Source organism: Psittacula echo, assembly GCF_963264785.1.
Source record: "Psittacula echo genome assembly, chromosome: 9".
Lineage (NCBI taxonomy): Eukaryota > Metazoa > Chordata > Aves > Psittaciformes > Psittacidae > Psittacula > Psittacula echo.
In genome coordinates this window covers 19,097,330-19,123,945 of record NC_137745.1, presented here as the reverse complement: position 1 = coordinate 19,123,945, position 26,616 = coordinate 19,097,330, and the positions used below count along the sequence as shown (strand labels likewise).

Below are 26,616 nucleotides of genomic sequence, written 5' to 3'. Positions count from 1 at the left end.
GAACCACGTGCATTTTAACTGAACTTGTTTTAGTTCTCTCCTCCCCTAGATTTCCTCCACTGTCTTTAACCAGGGCAGGTACTGCAGTTCAGAGAGGCTCGTAACTTCAAGTAAAGAGTGTGTGGGATGTGGGGAACTACTGGGACTGGGGTGCACAGAGTGGTGGGGACAATAAACACAGTGTGAGTGGTAGGATGGGTGAAAGGCCACTCTGTGAACAGAGCTGCAAAAGCTCTAAGGGTGGGCAAAGGATCCAGAGACCTGAGCACTGGAACATCAGACAGAGCTTTGGACTCTGTGGGAAAGCAGGGCCAACGTTCAAGAGTTAAAGAGCAAATGAAAGAGTGCAGAGTGTGGGGGAAGGGACCAAATCTATCAGTGCTCATGTAAAAGTCCTTTGAATCTGCTGCAGCCTCCCAAACAGATGCAGCTTGCTGATACATCTCCTACCCACTATTTTGGCTATGTACTGCAGTTCAGCCTGGACAGAGCGCCTGATAGCACCTCCCTGGTGCACACAGACAGCAGAGGGCACTGCCTGGACACCTCTACCCCTACCCAGTGCTCACCTCCACTAGCCCAGCAACTGCTTCCATCCAGAGTGGTGAACCAGATCATTCCATTTACTTTCCTTCCTTCCCTGGCTAGCTATGGTCAGTAAGGCAACTTGTAACACTGGAAACAGCAGCAACAACAAGCAGCAGCTTGAATTTAATCCTGCCATTATTTATAATGTCATGATGTGGACTGTCCATTTCAGGGACTTCTCTCACTGTTGTTTCAGGCAGCCCTACTCTTGAGTCATCCTTCCCAAAGAAACAGACCTCAGCTATTACCACTGCTGTCAAGAGACCGGGTTCTACTCCAAATCTGGCTTGTTGTTAAATTCTGTATAAGCCATTTCACCTCCTGTTTTTCAACTTCTCCATCTGCAAAACTGGAGTAGTAATTCTGGACTTTCTTGTAAAGTCTGGCACTTAAAGGCCTTACATGGAAATTAGGCATCTCTATTACTATCAGAAGCAATTTGCAGGTGCCAGATGTTTATTGAGGTCTGCCAGCATGTTTGAAAATGTAACTGCACTGCAATTCTTGTAAGGACACTGATCTGAAGCACTATCTTTACAGTGTTTAGACAGTTTCTGACAGCATCCATCAAGTGTCAGGTGCTGTAGATTCACGTGGTGTAACATGTGCAATGATCCTTCAATGGCATGTCACTCAGCAGGACTGCAAAACAAAAGCTGCTTTGCTGTTGCAGATCTTCTCAGGAGCATAAGGATCCTGGAATAGAACTGAGTTTGAGATGTACAGCTTACTCAGGTCCTGTAATAGCTGCAAATACCAATACAAGGCAGAGTTTGGACCTATCATCCAATCTGGTCACCTTCTACATAAACTTATTTCCAGGAAAAAAAAACACAATAAAAAAGTGAACTTCTTTTAAGGTGAAATGGGTGATCTGACGTGTTGAGAAGTTGTGGTTTTAATGAAGTATCTGGAGCTCTGAACTTTTCCATTGGGTCCTGAGATTAATGAGTCACTTTAGAGAGCAAACTAAAAAGTTTCACCTAGTTCCCCGAGGAAGGTGAAACACTTCCACATGCTCTGTTGAACTTCTGCATCTCTGGATGAATTCTGTATCAGGTCTGCCACTGCATGGAGAAGTCAATGCATTATCACAGAATACCATGTTGAAAGGGACCTCAAGGATCATTTGCTCCAACCTTTCTTGGTAAAGCATGGCCTAGAGTAGATGTCCCAGCCCCTTCTCCAGCTGAATCTTAAAACTGTCCAGCGTTGGATGAAGTGGAGTTTTGTTTTGCCATGCAGAGTTTCCAGCAATCTCTTCAGTAAAAAGCATGCTGCAGGAAGAGTTATTTCTGGTACAGCTGTCACCTGCTTTGTTTTTGGATGTGCAGAAACCTGGGCCTGTGGGAAAAAGAATACCAGAGCTGTCTTACTAGGGGGAACATGCCTCTACTTCCATCCTGTAAAAGCAGCAATGATAACAGCACCAGAGCTAGTCACCCCATCAGAAATGCTTACCTGCATCAGAATTTCCGACTCAGAAACACCTGCCAAGCTACCCCAGGATATGAGAAAGTTGAGATACTTGAAGGGACCCCCTGTTTTGTTCAAGATTGGCTTCAGCTGTGGACTTTCTCTGGCTGAGTTCATTCAATACATCAGGGTGCGGGGACATAATGCACAAAGGGGACAGTCCTATACCCGAAGCAAAAATCTGAAGGTAAAACAGACTTACTTGCCACAGAAGTCCTTGTGAACGGCATGGAGGACAAGTAGTAAACTGGGGTGTGCCTGTAGCCAGTCTTTCACCATATTTGGGTGTCTGGGATCAACTTCCAGAAATACACTCCTAAAAGGACAAATTTGGGAGTAGAAAATGGGGAGATGCACACACTTAGGTTGCTAAACTGATAAAAATTAAGGTCTGTCTTTCTGGATGACTCCTACCAGTGCAAGAAAGGAGAGGGTCAGCAAACACATTGCAATCCACTAATCCTAAATCAGATCATAGCTGTCCATGTAAGATGCAGACTGGGGTGAATTCTCATGATGCTCCTGTGTGTGAGCAGTTAAACCCTTGTATGGAGATGTAAGGACCCCTTCTGAATCCCATGCAGAGATACCACCAGCTCTGTCTTCCTGAAGCTCCCAAAGATTTAAGGCCAAAACAAGCTTTTAAGAGACAAATGCATCAACACTGAGCACTAGACTGGCAGCATGAAGTTCCATTTTGTTATAAGCAGGGTAACATTATGTTCCAGTAGCAAGTCATAAAGTATAAGTTAGTACACACATTTTCCACAGTAAATGTCTCCATAAATCAGTTACAAAAACACCACCAGCATTCAGCCCTACACAAAGAACTGTACAAAGTAGAGCGCAGCAGGGATAAGGGAACTAATCAGACAAGCTCAGTTAGTGCACCAGGACTAGCCCTGGACACTGCAGGGCTATTTCCATCTCTGCTCCAGCTGGACTTTTTGACACTGGCCCATTTCTGAATGTCCACTCCCATGATGAGGCAGAACCGCCCTAGCTTACAGGCACGTGGAGACAATGGAACTGGTTACAGCCTGTGACAGCGCAGCAAGATATAAGCTTAACAGGCAAAGAACAGAGGCCAGGCCCCAACCATACTCTCTCCTGAGAATTCCTAAGAAGTCCCACATCGAATACTCCCTATAAATTCACCAAACTACAAGCTGGGTGTGGATCTCATTCCTGACCTTAAAAAACTTCCACTCTTCAACAGGGGCTTCATCTCATAAAACAAGTAAAAAGGGAAGGGAAAAAAAATCCACCCCATGAGACCAATCCCAGTTGCTGGGAAGTTCTGAGGAGCATCTTCTGTTCTCATGGGCAGGCACAGCAGGAATTAATTCTTTTGCATGCATTATGTCTCTCAATGTTCCTGTTCCTCTTCTCAAAACAGCAGATTTTCAATGACCTCTCTTATGCTGGTAAAATGTCAGGAATCTTTCAGCACGATATGTGAATGCCCTGGCACAACAGACTTTTCAGTATCAGCATACTGATCTTTAAGCACAAAATGGATCCCACATGACAGAGAACAGGAACAATTAGTCTTAAGTATTAGCCCTAGAGAAACTTAACATTTAAGAAACTATCCCTGGCTGATCTTCTTTCTCCTGGATATTCAGCATTGTATCCTGGCAGAATAAACAAGTTCCCCATAATTAAAGGGTGGGAGGGAAGTAGAGATCGACATCCATTCTCACAGAGTTCTATACTACTTCTATTTCAATCAGTTATTCAGCTTAGAAAGCTCACGTTGTTTTGCACTCCCTCCTTCTCTGCTGCTTTCATGTTCTTTCTGTTGCTGCTTTGACCTTTAAAGATTCCCACTTCACTAATGACTATGAAACACCACCACCGGTCAAGAAAGGCCCCCTTTATTAACCAAATTCAAGCTAATTTTATATATGACATATATATGACATTTTAAAAATTGGCATTATCACATGGGGCAGGGAGGGACATTTCTGCAACTCTTTTCCCCGTTCCTTCCTGTATGAAAAGAACACAGAAGTTGTAGAAGTGAATGGACAAAAGTCATGAAATTCAAACAGAGAACAGTGCTTACCCAGAATCCTTCAGAAGAGAAGGAGCCAAAGCCAAAATTGTTTTGATGACTCTCATTCCATCATCTCCCCCATCCAGTGCATCAAGGTCCTCATAGCTGGGTGTGGGAATAAGAAGACATTAAGAGCAATTCATGTGGCATGAGGCACACCCCTAAGGATGCGCTGCCCCAAACACAGGTGCACCAAACACACCTGAACTCCAGTACTCCTACAGCAGGTGACAGCACTCATAGCTTTGATGTAAAATATAGGGATTAAGAAGGCAGCTGCCACTAGGCTGAGAAACTCCATGTTGAGCACACGCAGAAAACATCCCCTGAACTGTTCCTGAAAATTACAAGCCACCTGCAGGCAGGGTCACACAGTTCCAACCTGTGGATCTGTTCTCTCTGGGCAAGCTGGACAGGGAAAGAGCAGGATGTACGGAAAGGGATCACTTGCTTTATTTCAACCATGCCAACAACCAGGCCGGGCTGCCCTCTAATGTAGCAGAGCAAATTAGGATGCAGAAAGCTCAGCTTTCAGAATCCACTCCGGTGCACATCTTGTAGAGAGACGGGTGCAGGCCTTTGTCCTGACATGCATGATAATCAATTCTGAAGAAGAACCAGCACACACAAAGCTGTTCCACACCCCAGAAGAGCTTATTCATGTTTGTGTGGGTTTGTTTGCTTAAGGCAATCATTGGGATGAGAATGGATCACAGCATTTCCAGCCAAGCTTTTTTCCCATCACAAACTGCTGCTCAGAGTGCTTGTACTTTCTTTCATAAACTCACACCAATTATTCAAAAAAAGCAGGAAAAATGTCCTGAATCTGTTTGGGATCAGGAGCCTGCTAATTTCCAAGTGTGTGTTTTTTTCCTTTTTCTATGTATTTAAAACACTTTGGTACTGTTTCAGACCTATAAGCAATATCAAAGTAACACTGCATCATTATATAATAGAAACACACCTACGCTGTGTATGTATATACTACATTTGCATGTTTCATGTGCAATTGTGTGTAGTGTAAGAAAGCAGACAGAAAACCCTGCTTCATGGAACAGGGGAAGAAGAACTTCTTTGTCTGATTACCGGAGGATTTCTGCATCCAAGGAAGCCATGTCTTCATGGAAAACATACGGGGGGTTACTGACTATGAAGTCTACAGGGCCCCAGAGTAGCAGCTGCTTGGCAGAACCTAGAGAAGAAAATAATCATGACCAGCTCTCAATCACAGCAATCTCCCCTGTAAACTCAGTGCCAAAATCCTCCCAGGCAGGTGTCTCCAGACACATGCCCATGTGTGTTTAGCTCCGCTTCTCTCTAACAAAATGTTATCCTGTTTCTTTTAGGGACAGCCTGGCCTGCTCACCATCCCACCTGGAATGCAAGAGTGATACAAAGCTAAGCCCAGGCAAAGTTACCCCGTTTTCATATCACAGCCCTGCTTAGCAGAACACGTTACAAATCACAGGACCTCGATGCTGTGGAGCTTTGTGCCCATCTGGCTATTAAACAACAACCGGGACTTGAGAGAGCCGACAAAGAGCTAAGAGGCAGCTTAGACTAGTTGTCAAGATGCTTTCCTCTCACCAGAGCTGCATAAGGCCCTCTCAGCAGTATCAACCACCCAATGGCTTGCTCTTTCTTGAGCAGACAAGGCTCAGCTTGCTGTGCTCATGCTACTCTCTGGACTGACACATACCAGCCCTGAATCATTTATTATGTGAGTGTGGACCTGTCCTCAGGCAAGCCTCTTAGCTGGGAATTTAATCTAAGCTAATTATCTGGGCTCCCTCTAACACCAATAGAGAGACAAGCACATACATGTTTATCTAAAGCATCCATGTCAGCATGGAATGAATTACACTGTTTATATTTGCCTCTCCCCAGTAACGGTAGAGAGCACCCAAACACAACCTTTGGCCACCTAAAACCAGGAACCTTCTGATGTAGGCAGAGACTTCTCTCAGCTGAACATTTGGCCTGGAAATCTCTGAAGGGAAAGGTTTCACTGGCTCACTTCTTACTAATTATTTCTCCATTAACTTCAACACCCTCCTGATGCCTGCATTCCAAAGGGATCCCATGGGCTGTCTCTCATTCCTCCTCCCCCATCAAAGTAAAAAGGGAGAAAGACAAAGGGGATTATAACAGTGAAAAGAGTTACTGTGTGAAACATCTTGGTGGAGGACATGGATCCTCTCCTGGAGTTGCAGCCTGTAAGATTCCAGATGCAAGAACAAAAGGAGAAATGATTAGGAGGAATGTTTGTGTGGGTTCATGAACAGCACATTCTAGGAACAGGTCATTAAATGTCACATCTCTTATCTGATCCATGTATATCCTACCCCACTGACTGCAGATGGATTCCTCTCAAACCACAAGAGAAGTTTAGGATTTGCTCTTTGCCGAAGGAGCAAAATTAAAAGCAAAGAGCATGCTGCGCTATGTTAGTGACAATCCAGAACAATTGGAGTTAAGAACCACTTGAGGGAGCAGAGCCACTAGGAAGGACAAGGTCGACCTATAGTTACAGATCTGTCTTGATTTTAGGCACAAGATGTTTGCTACAGCAGCTCTGAACATCCAGCCACAGCAAAGGCCCCAGCAGCACCATTCTCATTAAACCCAAGGTGATGGTGCAAGGAGGATGTTGAGGGATACCACACTAGCACATCAGAGTAAAAGTGCTATTTGAGTGTGCAAGTTTATATGTAGAGAAGCAATGCCAGAAACAAGCACAGCAATAATGATGAAGGGAGCCAGAGAAAGAAAGGTTCAGACTGTACTTGTCCTTAACCTCCTAAGTGACATACATTCCTACTACCTGCTGCCTTGAGTTTCCCAAGTTCACAGAAAAGATAAAGAGTAGTTACCATGAAATGCTTTGAAAACCCATGGAAGACAGACAGCCTGTAAGTACTATTACTTTATTTAGGCTGCTGCCTTTGCAAACCACATTCACAAGTCAAAGAACGAAACACTCAAGTAAACATAAGCCTTTTTCTTAATTCTTACACTTCAGGAGTTCAACCAACTAAACATTCTCTGGTTTCCAGTGGTGATAAACATGAACCATGTGTCCTGATACTGAGGACTCCTGGTCTTTTTCAAACAACAATTTACAAAATATGGGTAATATGTGGGTTTGTACCTATGTGCATTCTCCCTGGTGAGATCCACAGCAGCCTCCTCTTTATCCATGGCTATCACCCGGCTCTGGCACAGGAAAAAAACAAACCACCATCAATAAGGTTCCTGAATAGACATGTTCTGCCAAAAAAGACATGCAGGCTAAAAATTGACAACTGGCTGCTCATTCCTGGCTCCCAAAAGGAACAGCTCATGAAGAACGCATCTCAGTGCACTGAAGGGATCTCGAGTTGCTTCTAGTAAGGTGACAAAAGGCACTCGGCAACACTGCCAGCACCCTACCAAAACAGACAGGCTCCTGACCAAACCAAAGCTGACAACAATGAAGTCACACAGGCTCACCTAACATGTTCACAGCTCCTAGAAATGTGAGATTCAACACTGGCTAGTCTGGGTAGACACAGATTAAAGGAAGATCTCTAATGCAAACAGAATCCCTTTCAGCATTAATATAACCACTTGAACAGAGGTTCTGGTATTTTCCATTTGTTACACAGACACCTTTTGTATAGATACTCCACTGAAGTCCTTGCATCACATTCACTGCATGTATTGACTGCACACACCTGACTGTGTGTCAAGTATTGGAGAGTCTTCTAGTGTAATTTAAGATATAGCACTACATGGTTAGAGATTGGTTTGACCTTCCATTCCACCTTGGGCTAAGTGCAGGCAAAGGTCTGACGTGGTTTTGCTTTGCTTAATGCTTTTTAAACACAGATGTTGGTAAGTATTTACATGGAGAAAGCATGCTTAAAGAAGCTACTTGTCATCTGGAGATGCTGGTGTGACTGGCCATGATTCCTGGAGGGATTAATTTCACAGTTTGAGACTAACACCCACACACATGAAGCTGACCCTTACGGTGAGGACACAGCTGACTCCATAAGTGAAATGTTACCATTGTAGGTAACCTACTGCCAAATTCTGCCTCAAGCATTACAGAGATCACACACAGTGTAAGCTCCACTTAGCTGTCAGTGTGGCTACTGCTAACTAATCAGTGAAGGCTCCTTATTTCCCTGGGCACAGCTGAGAAAGGACCGCTATCAGTAACAGGGACAGACTGACACAGCTCTTTAACTTAACAGGCAAGGAAAAAAGTGTGAAGTACAGCTCAGGAAATCAGAGTAATTACACTTTGAAGTCATGAAGCTCAACTATTAACCTTATCAGGTCACTGGGAAGAGGAGCAAAGGCATCAGACTCTAATTTTTACACACCAAGTCTTTCACTTCTACAGGAGTAGGGGCTGGCCACAGCAATTCTATTCATGAGAACAAACGGGCTGGTCTGCAATTCTGAGGAAAAGGGAATGTTTTTCCCTTAACCACATGTGATGAGATCTTGGATTCACTTCTCTTTCTGCTTACCAACAGTATCTCAGTAAGCATGTTACATGCCACTACAATCAGGGCAAGAAAGCCTTTGGTCACCCAAATCTCAGTTCCTTTTCTGCTCTTTTCACTCTCTTCAAAAGGTGTGGGTTGTTATCAGGGAACAAAAAGTGGTTTGGTAGCACGCCATGTGCTTGTCATATCGATCCCAAGTACTGACATTTCTGTGGTAGTCCCTTCCCTGTATTCATTTAGTCTTCAGTCTCCTAGAGACAAGATCTTTCGATTCTCAGCAGGGTGATTTTTAGAGATGACTGCCCCATAAATTTGACTAACAGAGTGTGTGCTCATGCCTCAGCCCCTCTTGTTCACAGACCAGAATATCAGCTTAAACCAACACTCACCAATGCTTCAGGCTGGGGTGATTAATAGTGGGCTGTGCCAGCTGGAGAATGAGCATGTTTGCTGCTTTCATTCTGACTGTGTCTCTGCTACTCCTGCAGACAGTTCCTAAATAGCCCTCTCCTATCTAGCATGAACATATAAAGCCTGACTGCCAGAGACTTCAGTTGCCAAAGTCCCATCAAAACAAAGAGGTTTGTCTGTGAAGTCTCAATGAAGACTTGGAGGGTGGGACTGTACTGTAACACAGACATCTATCATACTATGAGCACTGAAAAAAGCTTACCTGTGGCAGTTTGCGCAACAGACTCAGAGCAATTGCTCCAGAGCCACAGCCAATCTCCAGGATCACAGGATGAGGGGCAGAAACTGGGAAGCAGAGGCCTGAATTCTTCTCGTACATCAGAGATTCTTCCTCCACAACTAGAGAGACGAGATCCTAACAGAATCAAACAAACAAAACTCTGAGGGAGCTGATATGACTCGCACCTTTGTGGTCTGAGGACTGGAGTTTGAATTTCTTGACTCTGTAGTTCAGTGAAACATATTTTTGTTGCCAATTTTTAAAACACAGATGGAAGCAATGGAACTGACATGTCAGAAGTCACTTAAGCTCCATCTCCCCTACAGGGTGCTTTGATTAGTAACCAAATCCTCAGGATACAATTTCCCACAGATCCACTGAAATCTTCTAGCACTGTTGGAAAAAACAATAACCAAACAGCTGGAGCACATTATCTTCTGCAACACCATTTTATTTACTCCAAAATCCCAGCTTTCAGAATTTATAAAGCTTCAAAATGTAAGATTTCTACACTCTCCCAGTATGGTATGTAATCCGGAGGCAAAGGTACAGCTCCTAACAGCAACCAAAACAATAATCCAACCTACAGATGAAAAGCAAAGGCAATTAATTACTAAATGATCCAAATGAGCAGCTCCCTGCATGGATTTCAGACTATGGACTCCTACCACATTTTGTTGGTATAAAGTCACATGGAAAAGATTTTCATCCATGCTCCTGGATCCATAAACATCTCTGCCATCACTGCCTCCTCTCTCCCATCAATCTCCTCTTTTTAAAACCCTTCAAATGTCATAAATTCCAACACAGCAGGAGACACATCACAGAAACACAGTTGCATTGTTTGAAAATTAATGACTAGCTGGAAGAGAAAGCACACGTGTGCCTCCCTCTGTCTGCAACATGAACTTCCCTTGCTATTTACTGGAGAAATCTAGTGGACAGAAACCTTATGAACACCATGAGTGCATCAGCAGCTTCAGCAGGTGCTCACAAGTCCCCACAATCCTTATGCTTTCATAGCACACCAATACAGAAACAAGGCCTCCTACAGCGGCTCGGTTTTTGCTTGAGAGGTCTGCTCTTGGCTCTCCGCTGTAAATCCAGAAATTTACAAAGAATAACTGGCTTAATTTTGCCAACAAATGAAAGACATTACCAGGAAAATTATCAAGCTTCCATTTTTCACAAGGAATCTTGCATGTTCTTGGCATTAGCAGGAATATTTAAAGGCAACATGTCCTGGCAGGCGGGTCAGCTTCTCTTCAGTAAAGCCAGGGCCTTTTTCAGGAGCCAGAATTGGGCAGACTTGTACATCAGGGCATAAGCCCTTCCTTAGATATATCACCCTAACTGGGGTGCAGTGTAATAGATGCCTTGTGCAAAGCTGTAGTTTTTGTGAAGATATTCGTTGCTATTGGTGATCCTTCATGCTAGGCCAATTTGCATCTGTAGTAAGGAGGGAGGGAGGATGCAAACAGGTATGAAAACGAAGCATTAGAATAGATGAGCCCCAATGAAACATCCCTGGCAGCAGAGCACCTGAGGCACGAGCTGTTTTGTCAGTATTCTCTGAGATTTTCCACAAGGTGTGCACTGCTTTTAAACATATTAAAGTGTTATGCCCCTGCATGCAAGCACACACCCTGTGCTTCCAGAACAGAAGTGAGGTTTGTACTACTTCACAGCCTGGGATGGCATATTTCAGCATTGTCTGGGCCTTGCAAAGCCTGCCTGCTGATTCCTCCTGCTGAAAGAGCCTGAAAGCATAAATGAAAAGGAAAGATTTGGTTTATTTGAAAGTGTAAACATCCTGTAATTGTTCTAGTGACATTACTTCTTCTTCAGATCAGCTTTCCTGAGCCTTTGACATTTTCAACTGGGCTGTGTTAGCCTTGCTGCTTCTCCAGCAGGCTGGCCCTGCCAACAATAGCCTTTCAGGAGCCACTGGCTCCTCAGCTTTCTTTAGTCTCCCTTTCACAGCCACAGCCTTTTGGGACCTTCAGGGTCTTTTCAGCAAGAAGCACCTTTAACTCTTTTCATTGTTTTCTCTTAAATCTTCTCCAGATGTTGAGCTGGGAAGAGCCAGAGATGCCCATGCTCTGCTCACCACATACTCAATGTCAACAGACTTCATGCTTTCTCCAGATTGTACTCACTGCCTTCCACAGCTATTGGTGCTCTCTCCTCAGCTCTCTCTGTACTCATACCCAAAAGCCCAAGAGAAGCAACCCACAGGCTGGAGGGTGCTATTCCAAGAAGCCTCTCTCAGAGGTGTGCCTTCACGGCAAAGTTCAGTGAGTGATAGCTAAGGCAGCCTCAGGCAGCTAAGGAGCCACACTGCAGTGCCCATCCCTGGTCACCATGTTGGTACTGGCACTGTGTTTTGCTAAAAGCCTCCAAATCATGTGTTCTTTGTTGCTGCTCTGGGATTCCTTTCCTAGACAACTACAGAGGAAAACATTCTTACAGGCTCCCAAGAGGACTGTGGGAAACCATTAGAGGACTGGACTACCAGTGCTCAGATAACAACAGGGAAAAATAAACACCTTATCTACCCACTTTAGTGCAAAAATGGCTTTTGCCTTTCAGCAAGCAGCTCCAGGCGAAGCAGTATGAAAACACTTCTGCCCTGGAGACAGCCAGAGATTGCAGCTGGTTTGGGGAAGCAGGTGCTGGTGATTCCAAGACCACAAAAGAAAAGCCACCCAAAAAAAAGTCCTGCTCAGCTCCTGAATCACTTTCCTAATCCCAGCCATTTCTGGTCATTTACAAACATTTCCAGGAAATCTCTACAGGAACTCGTCAGAACCATCTGTCTCCAGGGCTGATCACACAGTAGCACAAGTTGCTGATTACAAATGTCCAAATGTAACTTCCCTGCAGTAGAACTACTGTCACCATTAATTAACTTCCTTAAGGTTTACCATGAATAATTTCAAGCTTGGAGTTTTTAATGGAACTTCTATTTTACACATTCCACAGTGAAAGTATTTTTTAGAATGTTCCTATTGAAATATGACTGATTTCCATTTTTACCACACATATATTAAAAAAGGGATGTTAGTATTACTTAGGCTTTGTATCCCACTTCCTGACTCCTTTGCCTTATTGCCTGGGCTATTTCATGTACTTCTTACTGAGGCAAAGGCTAGTTCTCTCATAATACACTTGCTTATCATAAGAGCTCTAGACTAAGAGAGGTTAATGTGACAACCTAAAGAAACTGCAGCCTTTTTCAGGTATCAGCATCTCACTACAACCAAAACGTTCAATAATTACGAAAATAAATTCAGTTATTAAATAAATGTGATTGGCAAGCAAACCATAAGGTTTATTCTACCTGTCAGATTAGGAAAATAAATTACTAGTACAGATTATTCGATGTTGAATTAAATTTGCAGTTATGTATTAAAAGTAAGAAGCAAAACCACACCTGAGTGCACTGGAATAAGACATTTTGTGATACCACAGTCCTTGACTTACAAAAACCCCAATTTCCCTAACATCTGCAGAAGAATCAGAATACCCCAGCAAGCACCATCCAGAGTAGATGCAGGCAGCTCACTGCCATTGCACTAGATTTCCTTTTCAGAACTCACGAATGATTAAGTTATCCAAAACTGATTCAGAGCAGTATTCTGCAGATTCTTCTCAGTATTTTTCATCTTTTAGCAAGCAATCCAGTCACAAGATGTCACCACTTGAAACAGATAAATTGCAGCATTTAGCAGAACACAGCAGAACCACTTTCAAATCTCATCTTGGGAGATGAAGTATTTCTGGCCATGCATTACAGTGTTCATACAAAGACTACAAAACACCCTGCAGACAGACGTTCCCTACCTCTGTGCAAGAATCTGACTTGAGCCACAGCTGGGGAGGAGCAATAGAGGCAGATGGTGCTCAAAAGTGATGCCAGTCCCAGACACAGAGAAACTGGGACAACAGCAGATAGCCGAAGGCTGTGGTCTTTGTGTAGGATACCCTACATCTTCTCAGACTGAGCAGATCCAGAGCACACAAACCTGCTAATATAATGCCATCATTGCTAAAAGCCATCTTAATCATCAATTTGATCACCAGCTCTAAAGGCTGAGAGATGAAATTATAAAATTTCCATTGGGAAATAAAAGCACACATTTTAGCAACCAAAGGTAATTAACCTGTGGAATGTGTTAGGTAAATTCCCCACAATGTGACATTCTAAACTGAAATGGCAGGTTATCCAAAAGGGTTTACTGTCACTCACACCATTTAGAGGATTCAATACATCCTTCACTATAGAAAAAGGCCACTTTGGAAAAAACAATGACTTGAAAATCACTGTCTTTATAGTCTCTAAAGCCAGGAAAATGAGTTAACTCACTCAGGTGCCTTGTCCCTGCAACAAGCTGAGCACTTCAGTACCTTTTAACACTTCTATCCCCACAAGTCCCATTTTCCAGAGCAGCAACAGTAAAACAGCGACCATCCAAAACTCCTGAGGGACTACAGCAGAGCAGAGCACTGAACCCAATGCTCCAGAAGGCTCATCCACACCTTTCCAATTACACCATTTTAGACTATAGGAATGGGTCCCACAAACTCCAGTTAGGAACTGGCAGATCTACAGTTGTGTGAGGGCAACTGACCTCCTGCTGAAAAGCAGAAGTCACAAAGATCAGAACCAGATTCCCGCATCATCTAAACAAACAGTTCTTGGCTGTGCTTGAATTGTCTTTTTGGTTTTATTGGTGTAGACAAAAACCTGTAAATATGGAAAAAAAAAAATCCAAAGCACTGTATTAAGAAGCAAGTAAAATCATAAATTAAAAAGCATCTTAGAAGTGTGACCCAGTTCCATATGTGCCCACGGCATGTTAACCACTGGATAGGAGGAACGCTCAACTCTGTCCTATTCAAATTCACATTACTGCTTACAGTATGTGTCATTATTGTCAGTAACAACACAGCCTACACTGAAAATCCTGCTAACCAGTGCTACAGGTACTGGCAGACCTACTTCTATCCTGCAACCTGCTGTACATGTACGTGGGTCTAAGTGTGGTATTTCTGTTGGAGGGGGGAAATGGAACATTTTGTAGATCTTTTCTCCCCCAGTCTCTGCAAGAAGCAACTCACCCCAGCAAAGACAGCTTTGGAAAGAGTGGAAGGACTGAATAGCAGACAGAACCAGAGAGAAACTAAAATCCTCTCTTTGCACATTTCATCAAACAGATGGGTGTACAGAGATGTTCAAGCAGCCATGAGGAAGAGCCAGAATTCACAAGAAAGGTGAGCTCAGTAGCCACTGCTGTTTCTGAGAGCAAATGTTACCTATGGCTAACACAGCTCCCCAACCATCCACAGCTTGCAAGATTGCCATGCATGTGCCCTTCCAGGGCACTCCAGCAATGCCAGCCTGCTCCAGGGCCTTTTTGTCATCTGTTTCAGGCAGACAGCATGACAGTCAGGGTCAAAGGCTGGGCTTGAGAACTGGCCCAGCTCAGAGCTCTGCCGAGTTATTAGTGTGACTGAATCCCAACCTCTCTGCTTGTTGCAAACTCCCCTTGCACAGTGATAACCGATGAACCTCCCCCTCTCTCTGATTTTAAGGATTTTGCATAAATGAATACTCAAGAGGATGTCAAGCACACCAGCCACCTCTGAAGCCTACGCATTCATGAGGCTGGTAAGCTAAGTGCAAAGTATCAGGAACGGTTTTTGCATTGCACTGGGCTGGAGGTGATGCAGGCATCAAGCGATGGGTCTTCAGGGACCTACCTTCTGTTGCTTAGGACAAAACACAGTGGGGAGAAGGTATTTAGACTCTTGTCAGAAATGAATTTAGTAATCTACTGGGAAAAATGCAGGACATCCTTGGGAAGGAGAAGGATATCTAGACCTGACCAGCAAAAGAAGACCTTACAAAGACTAGAAGAGACCTATTACCTGCGGTTCCATATACAGGGGAAACAGTTGCCCCCCATGCTACTTAATTTCAAGCACTCAGAGGTTCTCAAGCTTTTGTCTTTTAGCCAAGCCGCTCACAGCCTGCTCTCACCTTGTGATTCCAGGAAGTCTTGCTTCATTGCCAGATTCGCCCTAAGTTCATGCTGTCATTTATTTGGTTTCCCCCCTCCCATCTTCTCTGTTGAGCGAAACACGGAGCTTTGCAAACACCTCCAGCTTCCCATGAGCCTCTGCCTCATCCTTCCACCCACAACTGCTGGTCCCCAGCCTCCCCCTCAGCACACACTCATGTTGTGACAGGTTCTTGGTATTACCCCCCTCCCTGTGGCCAGGTCTGTAGTTCACTGTATTTCTTGGAATCACAGCTGCACAAAGAAAGCACAAGGACAGTGTCTGCCAGCACCCAAACCACAAGCTCCACAGCTGCGTGGCTCCAACCAGCAGAGAGAACAAGGTCAGGCAGCTTTCAGCACCAAGACAGTTGGGGGGAAACAGCAGAGATTCTTGGGGCTACAGAGCTGTGCAGAAGTCCAGAGTGGAGGCAATCACATGCCACAGTCCAATAACAGCGAATGACCCACCTGTTGTTTCTGTGATTGAAAGTACAAGGCTAGGGAAAACAAAAGGAGGGGAGGAATGGGAAAGGCAAGGGTGGAGGTCACAAATTCGTATCACACTCCCTAGAAGTATCCTTTCTTTGTTCGCTACATGCTCTAGGGAAAGCAGGGAAGAAAAGGTTCCAGGGGTACAAGCCAGGGTGGCAAGAGGCTTCTCATGTTAGCAAACAGGACAAGGAAAGCAAAAGACACATGAAAACCTGGGTAACCTCTCTGCTCTTGCACTCTTCCTGGGAATGTTTTACTTATTTGTGTGCTTTCCAGAAACTTCTGTTCTCAGAATCCAGGACTTTCCATAGAGCCTGATCTGATATTAACCGAATCACCCCTCCTCTCCTGTTTGTCCACTTGGCTGCCAATCAGGACATGACAAAACCCTGGAAAGCCAGGCTGGAAATGTAACTTCATGGCAATAGCCCTAGAAGATCACCACCATGTACCTTCCAAAACCAAGCCACAAGCGAGCCCAATACTTAGTGGGCAGGCAGGCTACAGCAGTTTTGTTCTGGGCTCTTCTGCTTGGCACCACAATAGAAAAGAGAAAGTGCTGCATAAAGCTCATGAAAACTCCCCCTATACACACAAAGCAAAATACCAAAGAAACTCCAGGAGGAGCCACTGATCCTGAAAGAACAGGTGGCTTTAGGCAGAAGCAACGACAGACAAACAGGTAAAGGCATGCCTAGTACTGAGCAAGGAGTTTGGCTTCTGTCATACAACAGGAGCAGCTCCTGATGTGTCAGGGCACATGCCAAGCCCTGTGTCATCTGTTGGGGGAGAGGCTGTGACAGCACCCAGGAACAACCGTACCAAAAGGCAGCAACATTTACAACCCATACATAGCATCATAGAATGGTTTGGGTTGAATGCTAGTGCCCAAGAGAAATTACTACAGTTGTCACATCTAAACTTGACCATGCCCAAGAGGGGCAAGAAGAGTGGAACAAAGTCAGGGTAAAAAGGCTGTACCTCAGGTCTCCAGCACAAACCTCTCTCTAGGCACATCTCTCCAGAAGCAAGGCACTTCGTTTCTCTGCAGATACTGGTACTGGTCACTGTCAGATACAGCATCTGGACAGATGCACTGGTCCAGCTCACTAATCCCTAGCTCCCAAATTCCATTACTTACTTGGATGTCTGAAAGAAGCCGGAGTAGGAAATGTGTTTTTACCCCTTGTTCATGTGGGAATCTGCTTGAGGCCCATCCTTCCCATTACAGCCATTCTATAGCTTGTTTTTCTCCAGTTCCTAGTCCTAAATCCTGCTCTCACTGCTGATGAGTTAAGCTACTCAGCTGAAACTCACAGAAATACAGACACTCGTTCAATCAGAAAAGGGAGATTAAAAAGCTAAAGACTTCCCAGAGCTCTTTAAGGGCCAAAAAAAATAAATGGATTAACACCACAGAGATCTGTGAAATCACATTAGGAAAGTCTACATAAGTTAACCTGGAGAACAGGTTTGTGCATGGCTTAAATCAGACGTTGCTTTCAGCACAGATTTTTGCTTTAAATTTATGGTTTTGAATCCGCCATGGAAATCACCAACTTTGAAGTAATCCTCTGCAGTAGCACAGCCTTTTTTTCCTCACATAGGAAGCCAGGAGAAAGTACTGCCATAGTTCGTCTTGGTCAGTTAGCCAGGAATAACCCTGTTACTCCCTTCATTTCCTTTTGAACAAGAAGAAATCTGTCCTAGGGAAACATCCTGTCCTGATTTGAAAGTGGCCAGCAGCAGAATCCTGCTAAGCTCCTTCAGTAATTAATAACCCTTTCTGTTACAGATGTGCACCTTTTCTTCTGGCCTTCATTTACAGTGCTTGCTCTACACTTGTCTGTGAAACCAAAGAGACTTCTGTTATCAATTTTCTATAATTAACCCCTAAGATTGTCTTTGATGAGGTAAACAGTCTTTCACAATAAGACAGACAGTTCGAGCTGTTAATCCACCTACAGGTTCTTCTCCAAACCTAGTTTTCCATTTCTTTCTCAACCAGTCAGTAGCAACTTAACTGGACATAATATTTTTGTGGCTATTCCACTACTGCAGTATACAGATTATTTAATCCTGCTACTTGTACTTGGCAACTCCCTGTTAACACACACCAGGATCACATTAGCCTGCTGAGCAGCCCATTAAAAACAGTTGCTTGTGGTCAGCCAATATCCGTTAAACCCCAAATCTTCCTCTGAGCACTTCTGGCACTGAGAAGAGCTGCTTTTCTGGCTTCTGAGAAGCCCCTCAGCCACAAGGCACAAGCTGCACTATTTGTCTCTGCATACAGAATCCTATTAAACACTTGTGCCTAGCTCAAAAGGCAATTCCAACTGCTCTGCAGCAACAGTCTCCCCTTGTCATTCCCATTCCCTGGCCTCTGCGCCACAGCCCACATTCAGAAAATATTTTTCCCCCCAACATACTGATACAGTATTGCCTCTCACACAGGCAAAACCTGATCCATGTGAGGCCACAACAGCAATGCTCCAACTTCAGCACATTTGTTCACAGCTACATTTTTCAGGTAGCAGTTCATTTCTGATCTATTAAACAATGCCCTATTGCATTTGTGTTCAATGTACTTTATAGGAGTTTATATATATTTTGAGAAAGGACCTTATGCTACATACAAGATATTATCCATTATCCTTTTCATTTCCCAAAGCCAGTGACTCAGAAAGAAGCAGCTCTCCTTGAGGACACAACTGGTCAGAGGCAAAATCATGAAAGAAAGGCCCATCTCCTGTCTCTGGATCAATGGCTGTACTCACTGCACGCTGTGACCTTTTGCCTCTTCCAGGAAGTAACCATCTGTGGCAGTGAAATTAGGGAAATGAAAGCCCATTCTGCATCAAACCCTTCATTTCAGTGCCAATTAAAACAGGAAATGTATATACTTTTTGACATAAAGCACTGGAAAAAGGCCCCACCTCACACTCTGTAGATTTGAATATACACGTCAGGAAGCCAAAAGCCTCCCTTCTCTGAGTGCTTGACCTCCTTGAAAGGTTAATGATTACGTTTAGCTAGAAGTAAGGTTAAACTTCATGAAAGCTTTCTCTGAGCAAATCTTTGACTAAGGTGCTTTCCTAGAACACCCCAGCACAATGACTGCCCTTCAGCTGACAGACGCAAGTGCACAGCAATGGTTTATTGAGCATTCTTATAATGAGAAAGAAACAATTTATCTTGGGAAACAAGATAAAAGCTTGAAAATCATAAGTGGAAAAAGAATTAATTAGACAGCAACAGGACTACAAGTTACAAATGCCATAGAGAGCACCAATGGTTTATGCATTATGCAGTAAGGGCTTTCCTGTTTAGTGAGCAGGCAGCACCAGAAACAAAGAAAATACTCTTCCCACTTACAACATAAGATTAGAGAGCTTCACTGTCAGATGGTGTTGTGGAGGCATCATCAGATACAGATGACACAAAAGAGGATTAAACAAATGAATGGAGGATAGATTCATTAGTGATTAGGAAGCACAACAGACCCAAATCCAGCTTTGGCTAAAACCAGCCCTTAACTACTGACTATCAAAAGATGGGGGGGGGGGAGGGGGGATGTCTTTCCATGCCTATCTTTTCCCTTGTAATTTTGCTTCACCTGGTACAAGCCCCAGTCACACCCAACACATCGAACTAGACTGAACTAGATCCCTGACACACTAAGTCTTTTCTTTTGCTCTCACAGAAGTTTGAAGCCACAATCTGTTCTGCATGACTACTAAAACTGTTCAGAGTGACACAGACTTGCAATTTATTTCCCTAAGATGTCTCCCAGGCTAAACATTCATCCTCACAGCATCCCCCCTCACAGGGCAGTGGTCTGTTCACATGACACAGCCTCCACAACAAAGCCAAGACAGAAAAAGTACATAGGTGTTGAGATCACAACAGGTCAAAGAGGTGTAACCAGGGGACTCCTGGCTGGCCTGAGGGTCAGAGGGGATGGTGGCACTGTGACTATCCTCCCAAGCAGAACTGGAGCTCTCCTCCCAGCAGCTGCCCTCCAGCAAAAACAAAACCTCAATGTCCAAGAACCAGACTCTACCCACACAGTAACTGCAAGGGATTAAAAAATGACCATTTGTTTTCTATGAAATAAAATAAGCCTTCATTTGCTTTAAAACACGGCATCTGAGAGAGGAGGGGATCAGGAACACCAGAAATCCTACTATATTTAATGGGAATAGAGCTAGCGGGAACTCCGGGAGCCTAAGCCTGTAGTGCCCTCTAGGGGTAACAGGCTGGTGATACGTCAAACTACCTCCTTCAAAGGAGTCCTGGACCAACCCAAACCTTTCCTTAATGAAGTCATTATGAGGCTTCATTTAGCTTCTATTTCCCTCGACAAAAAAGGAATTATGTATCCACGGCTGGCTGAGTTCTCCTCTTTGTCCTATTTTTTCCTCTGATTCACAAGGCTGATGCCTGAGGTTTAGGAAACCCTGCTTTGGGAAAAGGACTTTCTTCCCCATTAATACAGTGACTGAGCAATGCTGAGACAGGGATTCCTTGACATTACAATAAAGATCACATAACAAAGATAATTCATGAGGCTGATCACACTCCTAAACACCTCCCCACTGCACAAGCCTGGCTGTGATGGGCACATGAGGAAAGCAGGCATGACACTGAGTTCCACAAGCCCTCACAAACCCACTGAGCACTTGCAGCAGTGAGTCCAAAGCTTTGCTCACAGCAGCCTGGGTAACTGGGGGAAGGTGAGACTAAGGGTTGCTTACCAAAACTCTGCCACAGCACAGCATGGCTGTGCTCACAGGAGTATCTATCAGCCCTGCACACCAAGAAGTTATGAGTGAATGCAATCAGATTCATTATCCCACTCAGAGCTTGAACAGGAGTTGCTAGTTTCCTCATTTTGGCTGCCTGTTCCTCCCCACCTGGATTCCCACAGAGCAGAAGATTGAAGCCACATGTGCTGAAATGATTTTCCCAGAGGAAGCAAATGGGAAAGGCCTCAGTTACCAGAGAGAACTTAACAGACTCCAAAGGGGCAGATTTCACACAGGGCAAAATTAAGCAGAAAACTGAGCTTCTCTTTGCATGTGTGTCTTTGTCCCCAAGACTGAAACAATGCTGGTGGTTTATGTCATACTGTGTTTAACTTCATGCCATTACCAACGCGTCTGGGAGCAAGTCATAAACCTTCTGTTGTAAACAGAATAAAACGTGCATCATAAAACCGGCTCCTCTTCTTTTCAGACTCAGAGTCAACAAACACCAGCATTTGTAGAAGCTACATAAATGTAAGTAGAAAGCAAATTTTGCAGCTGCTTGTGTATCTACACTAACAAGTTAATTTAGGAAGTCACATTTACTCAGCCAAGGACAAGCCAAGCCATGTGGCTTGTGTGTGCAGTCACAGATAAGCAACTTGAACCTAGGCTATCAATGTTGATAATGAACTGTTTCCTAAAGAGCAAGGATTATTTACAGACATTATTTGGGCAAAAGTTCCAGCACTATTGGTTTTAAGAATGCTGCAGACAGATCCTAAATAAGAGAGCAACAGATGCAACTAACTTCAATATTTTTGATAGGAGCTACTTCCACTGCAGTTTTAAAGTCCAGTGAAGCCTGGAAAAATTACTCTGATGAAACAAAACATGGGCAACCCCAACCCAAACACACCACACACAGCTTCTAGGCAGAGATGATCAACCATTCCTTGCTAGCAGAAGGAAAGGATCTCGACACCAACTCTGTGCAACAGGTTACACGCAGTACAGGGTTCCTGGAAGCATCACATACCTAAAACAATGTCCTGCCAGGTGCTGCTAAATGGCTGGATGTTGTCCCTGTGCTCTTCCTGTTCAAGTAACCACCCCAGCACCACACCACAAGAAAACTCTCAGTTACCAACAGAGCTCCATTCCTGATCCATCCTCATAAACTCCTGGCCTTGAATAATAAATGTGCTAAAATGTGCCCTCATATTAAGTACCATGACACATCAAACCAAGTTTTCCCAGAGAGACAAGGTTTAGGTTAAGCTCCTTTATGCTACATTTTTGCACCAGGGTATGTTACGTGGTTTCAAACACAGCATGTTACACTGCACTGCATTTCAGCATGGGCCAGTGGAGATGCTTTTACCAAAATCATGCTTATGGGCACAATTAACAACATTCTCAAGCATTAGCCACCCCAGCTTCCAATCCACACACCTTTGTTTGAAGCCTGGCACTGCATAGAGAGAATTAGAGCACAGCACCAGAGGAAGCCTTGCCAACAGATGCTCTGTCTTGCAGAGCACACACGTTCTCCCTCGTTTTAATGCACACTTTGTATCCATGAATTAATGGGGAGTTAGTGGCTGGAAATACTCTCTTGAATCACCCCAAGCAGAAATACCTTTGGCAATAACAAAGCTACCCATGCCTGGGCTCCAACTGGCAAAACTATTCCTTAGAGCCTTATCTCCAAACTTAATCACCATGTGTGATTCAGTGATCACAGCCAGACACAACAGAAAGCTCACACCTTCTCTGGACACAAGTGTAATCACTATGACTTAGGGCTCTGCTGGCTCTCAGTGAGGTCCTGCTGACACCCCGCACTAAACCAAGGCTCTGCTTGTACAGACTGAGATGAGAGGATGTCTAAGTGTTGATTCCCACTAAATTGTCCAGAACCCTCTAATGGATTTTAGTAGCACCCTCTTCTTCAGAGGACATAACGGAAGCATAGGCTGTCTTTGCGTTTTGACTTTTGTGTAATAAAAGGTGTCAGATGAAGGATTCTGCAGACTGCATTCTCCCCAGTGAGCCACAGCTCTCTTCACACATTCCCAATACTATCTCATCCCCAGAAAAAGTAAAGGCAGTCTTCCCATCTCAAAGCCCACTCAGTCCTTTACATCTCTTCTGATACTGTCAGTAGGGGACAATCTGTCTGAATGAGTGGAGCCACCAGACAGGTGGTACCTGCCATGTCCTACCAGCTTGCACTGTTTTAGTCTCCACATGGACAAACCAGTTCTCCGGAGTCCATGATCATTTCCCAGCAGCAGCTTTCCACTACTGCAGGATTTTGTTAACAACCTTTGGACAACTTCAAGATTCTTATCCTTGTACCAAAGTACTAGGCAACTGAGGATATAGCAGCATAGGTTTTGAATTTCAGGAGCCATTATCACAGCAGAAATAAGGAAAGAAAGCCAAGTCACGGGAAGAAAGCCATCAATGGAGATGGCTCTTTGTGCAACTAAGTGATACATTAGTTTGCAATATCTCTTGTTCCCAGCCAGGAGGCAAAGTCCATCAGTTCCAGATCACAAGCTGAGAGCTCTTCCCTGGGTTGCCCAGGGAAGTTGAGAATGCTCCATCCCTGGTGGTGTTCAAGGCCAGGTTGGACAGAGCCTTGGGTGACATGGTTTAGTGAGAGGTGTCCCTGCCCATGGCAGAGTGGTTGGAACTAGATGATCTTAAGGTCCTTTCCAACCCTAACTATTCTATGATTCTATGATTCTAATTCCCCTCTATTCTAACAGAAGTGATCTGACCTACTCATCACTACAACCTCATGATACGCAGGATGCCTTCACAGCAATGCTATGATTGTACTGTATGATGTCATTCAGAGATTCAAGCCCACCCCCACCATGTTCCCCACATTCATACCTCTGTTTCAGGCCGAGGAATAAATACTGGGGGTCTCATCTTCAGAGTCAGGTCCTGAAAGTCCCACTCACCAAGTACATACTGCACCGGCATTCTGTGGCAAGCAAAAGCAAGTGTGAACACTTCAGGACTACACCTTGTTACACAAGAAAAGCTCCCAATACCATGCTTACCTCATTACTAACACGTCACCCTTCTGAGAGTGAACACCTAGACACCCTTAAGGCTCTCGGCTGTGTGTGCAATGTGCATGTGCACTCTAGGAGAGTTCCATTCCCACAAAAGAGTTTGCCATCATGTACTGGAGCCGGGGAACTACAGGCCAATCAGCCTCACTTCGATACTGCGGCAAGTGATGGAACTTGTTCTAGAGATTGTTTCTAAACGTACTAAGTACAGGAAGGTGACTGGGAGTAGCCAGCAAAGGGGAAATCATTCCTCACTACCCGACAGCCACCCATGACACAGTGACCAGCTTGGTGCATGAGGAAAGAATAACCAAAACCGTTTATCTTGACTTTCTTAAGGATTTTGATACTGTCTCCCATAACATCCTCATATACAAGCTGATGAAGTACGGACTAGGTAAATGAGGTGGGCTTAAAACTGACTGTACTGGCTGGCTTGAAGGGCTGTGTTCAGCAGCATGAAGGCAGATCACTAGTGGAGTACCCCCTGGCGTCAAGAGAGTGGGGCCAATATAGCATAATATCTTCATTCATGACCTGTATAAAGGGACAGAGAGCACATGTCTGCAGGTGACAGCAAATTTGGAGGAGTGGTCAATAGGCCAGATGGGTGTGCTACTTTTCAAAGGGACCTGAGGAGGCTGGAGAAATGAGCTGACAGGAACCTCATGAAATCCAGCAGAGAGTAATGTAAAGTCCTATAGTACAGGAAAGACATGGATATACTGGAGTAAGGCCAGCAAACAGCCATTAAGATGATTAAGGGATTGGAGCATCTGACATACAAGGAGCTCAGAGCTGGGACAGTTAAACTCTGAGAAGAGAAGGCTTGGGCTGGATGAGCAGGGGAAGGAAACTTCATTAATAACCATATGTATCTGGTGAGATGAAGCAAAGAAAACAGAGCCTAACTCTTCAGTGGTATCCAGTGAAAAGACAAGCAAAGGGCACAGACTGAAATAGAAGACAATTTCATCTAAATCTAAGAACCACTCCCCCTTTTTCTTTTTTTTACATTGTGAGGGTGGTCAAACAGAGGAACAGGCTGTCCAGAGATGCTGTATAACATCTATCTTTAGTTATATTAAACACCAAACTGGACATGGCTCTGAGCAACTTGCTCTAGTTGATCCTTTAAGCAGGGGGGGGATGGACTAGATTTCCAGATGTCCCTGTCAACCTCCATGATTCCATGTCTCTGTGAATTCTGGGGTCATGCTCTTAGCTGCTGTGAGGCACCATACGTCAGTCCTCCATGTAGAACAGCAGATATTTTTTGCAATCTTAAAAGCACTTCAGACACAGCAACTTGCAAGCCTGATTCCAGGTAGCTCTTTCACAGCAAACCCATTTAATTATTGTATTAAGAGAACCTTTCCTTCACCGAGCAAGCAAATGGAGCCCAAATGGAGCCCAAAGCTACAGCAACCTCTAAATACCAAGGAAATCCCCCTTCAAAGCCTAGAAAGGAAAGCACAGCAACTCCACAGACCAGTATGGGACTGGCAGCTGAACATAGGAGGGGCCAGGGCTCAATTCTGTAAGCACAGAAGGGCTTAATGAAAATGTACCCAACTCAGAGTCAGTATTGCCAGTTCCCTGCTCCCCTGCAACATCCCTTAAGCCTTCTTTGCTTCAGACAGGACAGACAGGTAATTTGCTACCTGACAACACCAAATGCCCATCACTTGAGTCACCATGAGAGACAAACACAGCACTGTTACTTGACATGTCAGCTGCTAATGGTCTTCTGTCTTCTCTCTGCTGCCATTCTTCTGGCTTATTAAGGCTGAAGGAAAACCCTCCAAAGGAATGACTGTAAGAGGATGCTCCTACCTTTCTAGTCGCTTGTTGCTCAGCTGCTGGATTTGCTCCTGCTGCGCTGCTGTAAGCGGAGTGCAGAGGCTTTTAGAACTCAAGCTCTGAAACTGAAAATAAGGTCACATTAAAACCTGCCGACCTGTGCCACTAAGGCATCCTCTGCACCCTCCCAAAAGCATCCTCCAGGGAGACCCAGTATTCTGACAAACACATATGCCAGGGGCTGTTAGAAACCACAAATGACTAGGCAAACCTATCTTCATGTTTTAAACCAAACCTGTACAACTGTTCTTCTGCTAGTTTTGTGGCTCAGAAGAATAAGTAAAATTAAGGAACATTCCACCAAGTAAGTCAGGGTCCAGTGTGGGTGTGTATGCCATGGGTTACATTCCATCTCTGCAAAAGAGAGTATTCAAGAGAACCCAAGTGTTCTATTGGCATAAATAAACTATGCCTCACGCTCTGTGCAACCTAAGGAAGGAAAGTTGTTCTACTTCCTGTAAGAGATAAAAAGAAAGGTAAGGGATTCAATCAAAATGATGAAGTGAGAGGCACACAGAGACCATATACTTTTCCTGTTACTTAACTGTTTTTGTTCCTAGGACAAATGACACGATATATTCACTGGATTCTCGTGCTTCAGGGATCCCATTTGTCTCAAACACCTTCTGCCAGTAGTTGACCACATCGGTGGCAGTCATGATCCCAGGCCTTGCGCTGCAGCTCTGCCTCATAGAGGACTGCTTTGGACTGAGGATTTGACTCCACCTCCCTAGCATGCACTGAGGTGAGAGATGCAACAACCTCCTAAGCAGTGTGTTCGTGAGGCATCTCATTGTTGCAAAATCGGTTCCTGCCACCAGCTGATCTAGTCAGTGCTGAGGTTCACAGGACACTTAGTGCTACCACAAGCCACTGTGGCTAAGCACCAGCTGAGCAGTCAATGGATCTCTTCAAGACAGCACAAAAATGGCACTGGTTTGCAGCACTTCTAGTCTAGAAAATGAGACAAGAGAACAGCCTGAATCCCTTGGGCTAGCAAATCACTTGCTCCCCTCTGACAAAAT

At 44.4% G+C, this 26,616-nt stretch overlaps 1 protein-coding gene across 1 annotated transcript; it reads right to left on the bottom strand.

The window, feature by feature from the left end:
• Nucleotides 1-1,752: 1,752 nt before the first annotated feature.
• Nucleotides 1,753-26,385, bottom strand: HEMK1 (HemK methyltransferase 1, mitochondrial release factors N(5)-glutamine; the record flags this gene model as incomplete). Its single annotated transcript, XM_080625668.1, has 10 exons — nt 1,753-1,932; nt 2,267-2,380; nt 4,136-4,231; nt 5,213-5,318; nt 6,291-6,340; nt 7,278-7,342; nt 9,302-9,454; nt 23,541-23,634; nt 25,565-25,656; nt 26,137-26,385. 10 exons carry the CDS (start codon nt 26,383-26,385, stop codon nt 1,896-1,898), a joined length of 1,056 nt encoding a protein of 351 aa, XP_080481794.1. The 3' UTR covers nt 1,753-1,895.
• Between the last annotated feature and the right edge of the window lie 231 nt (nt 26,386-26,616).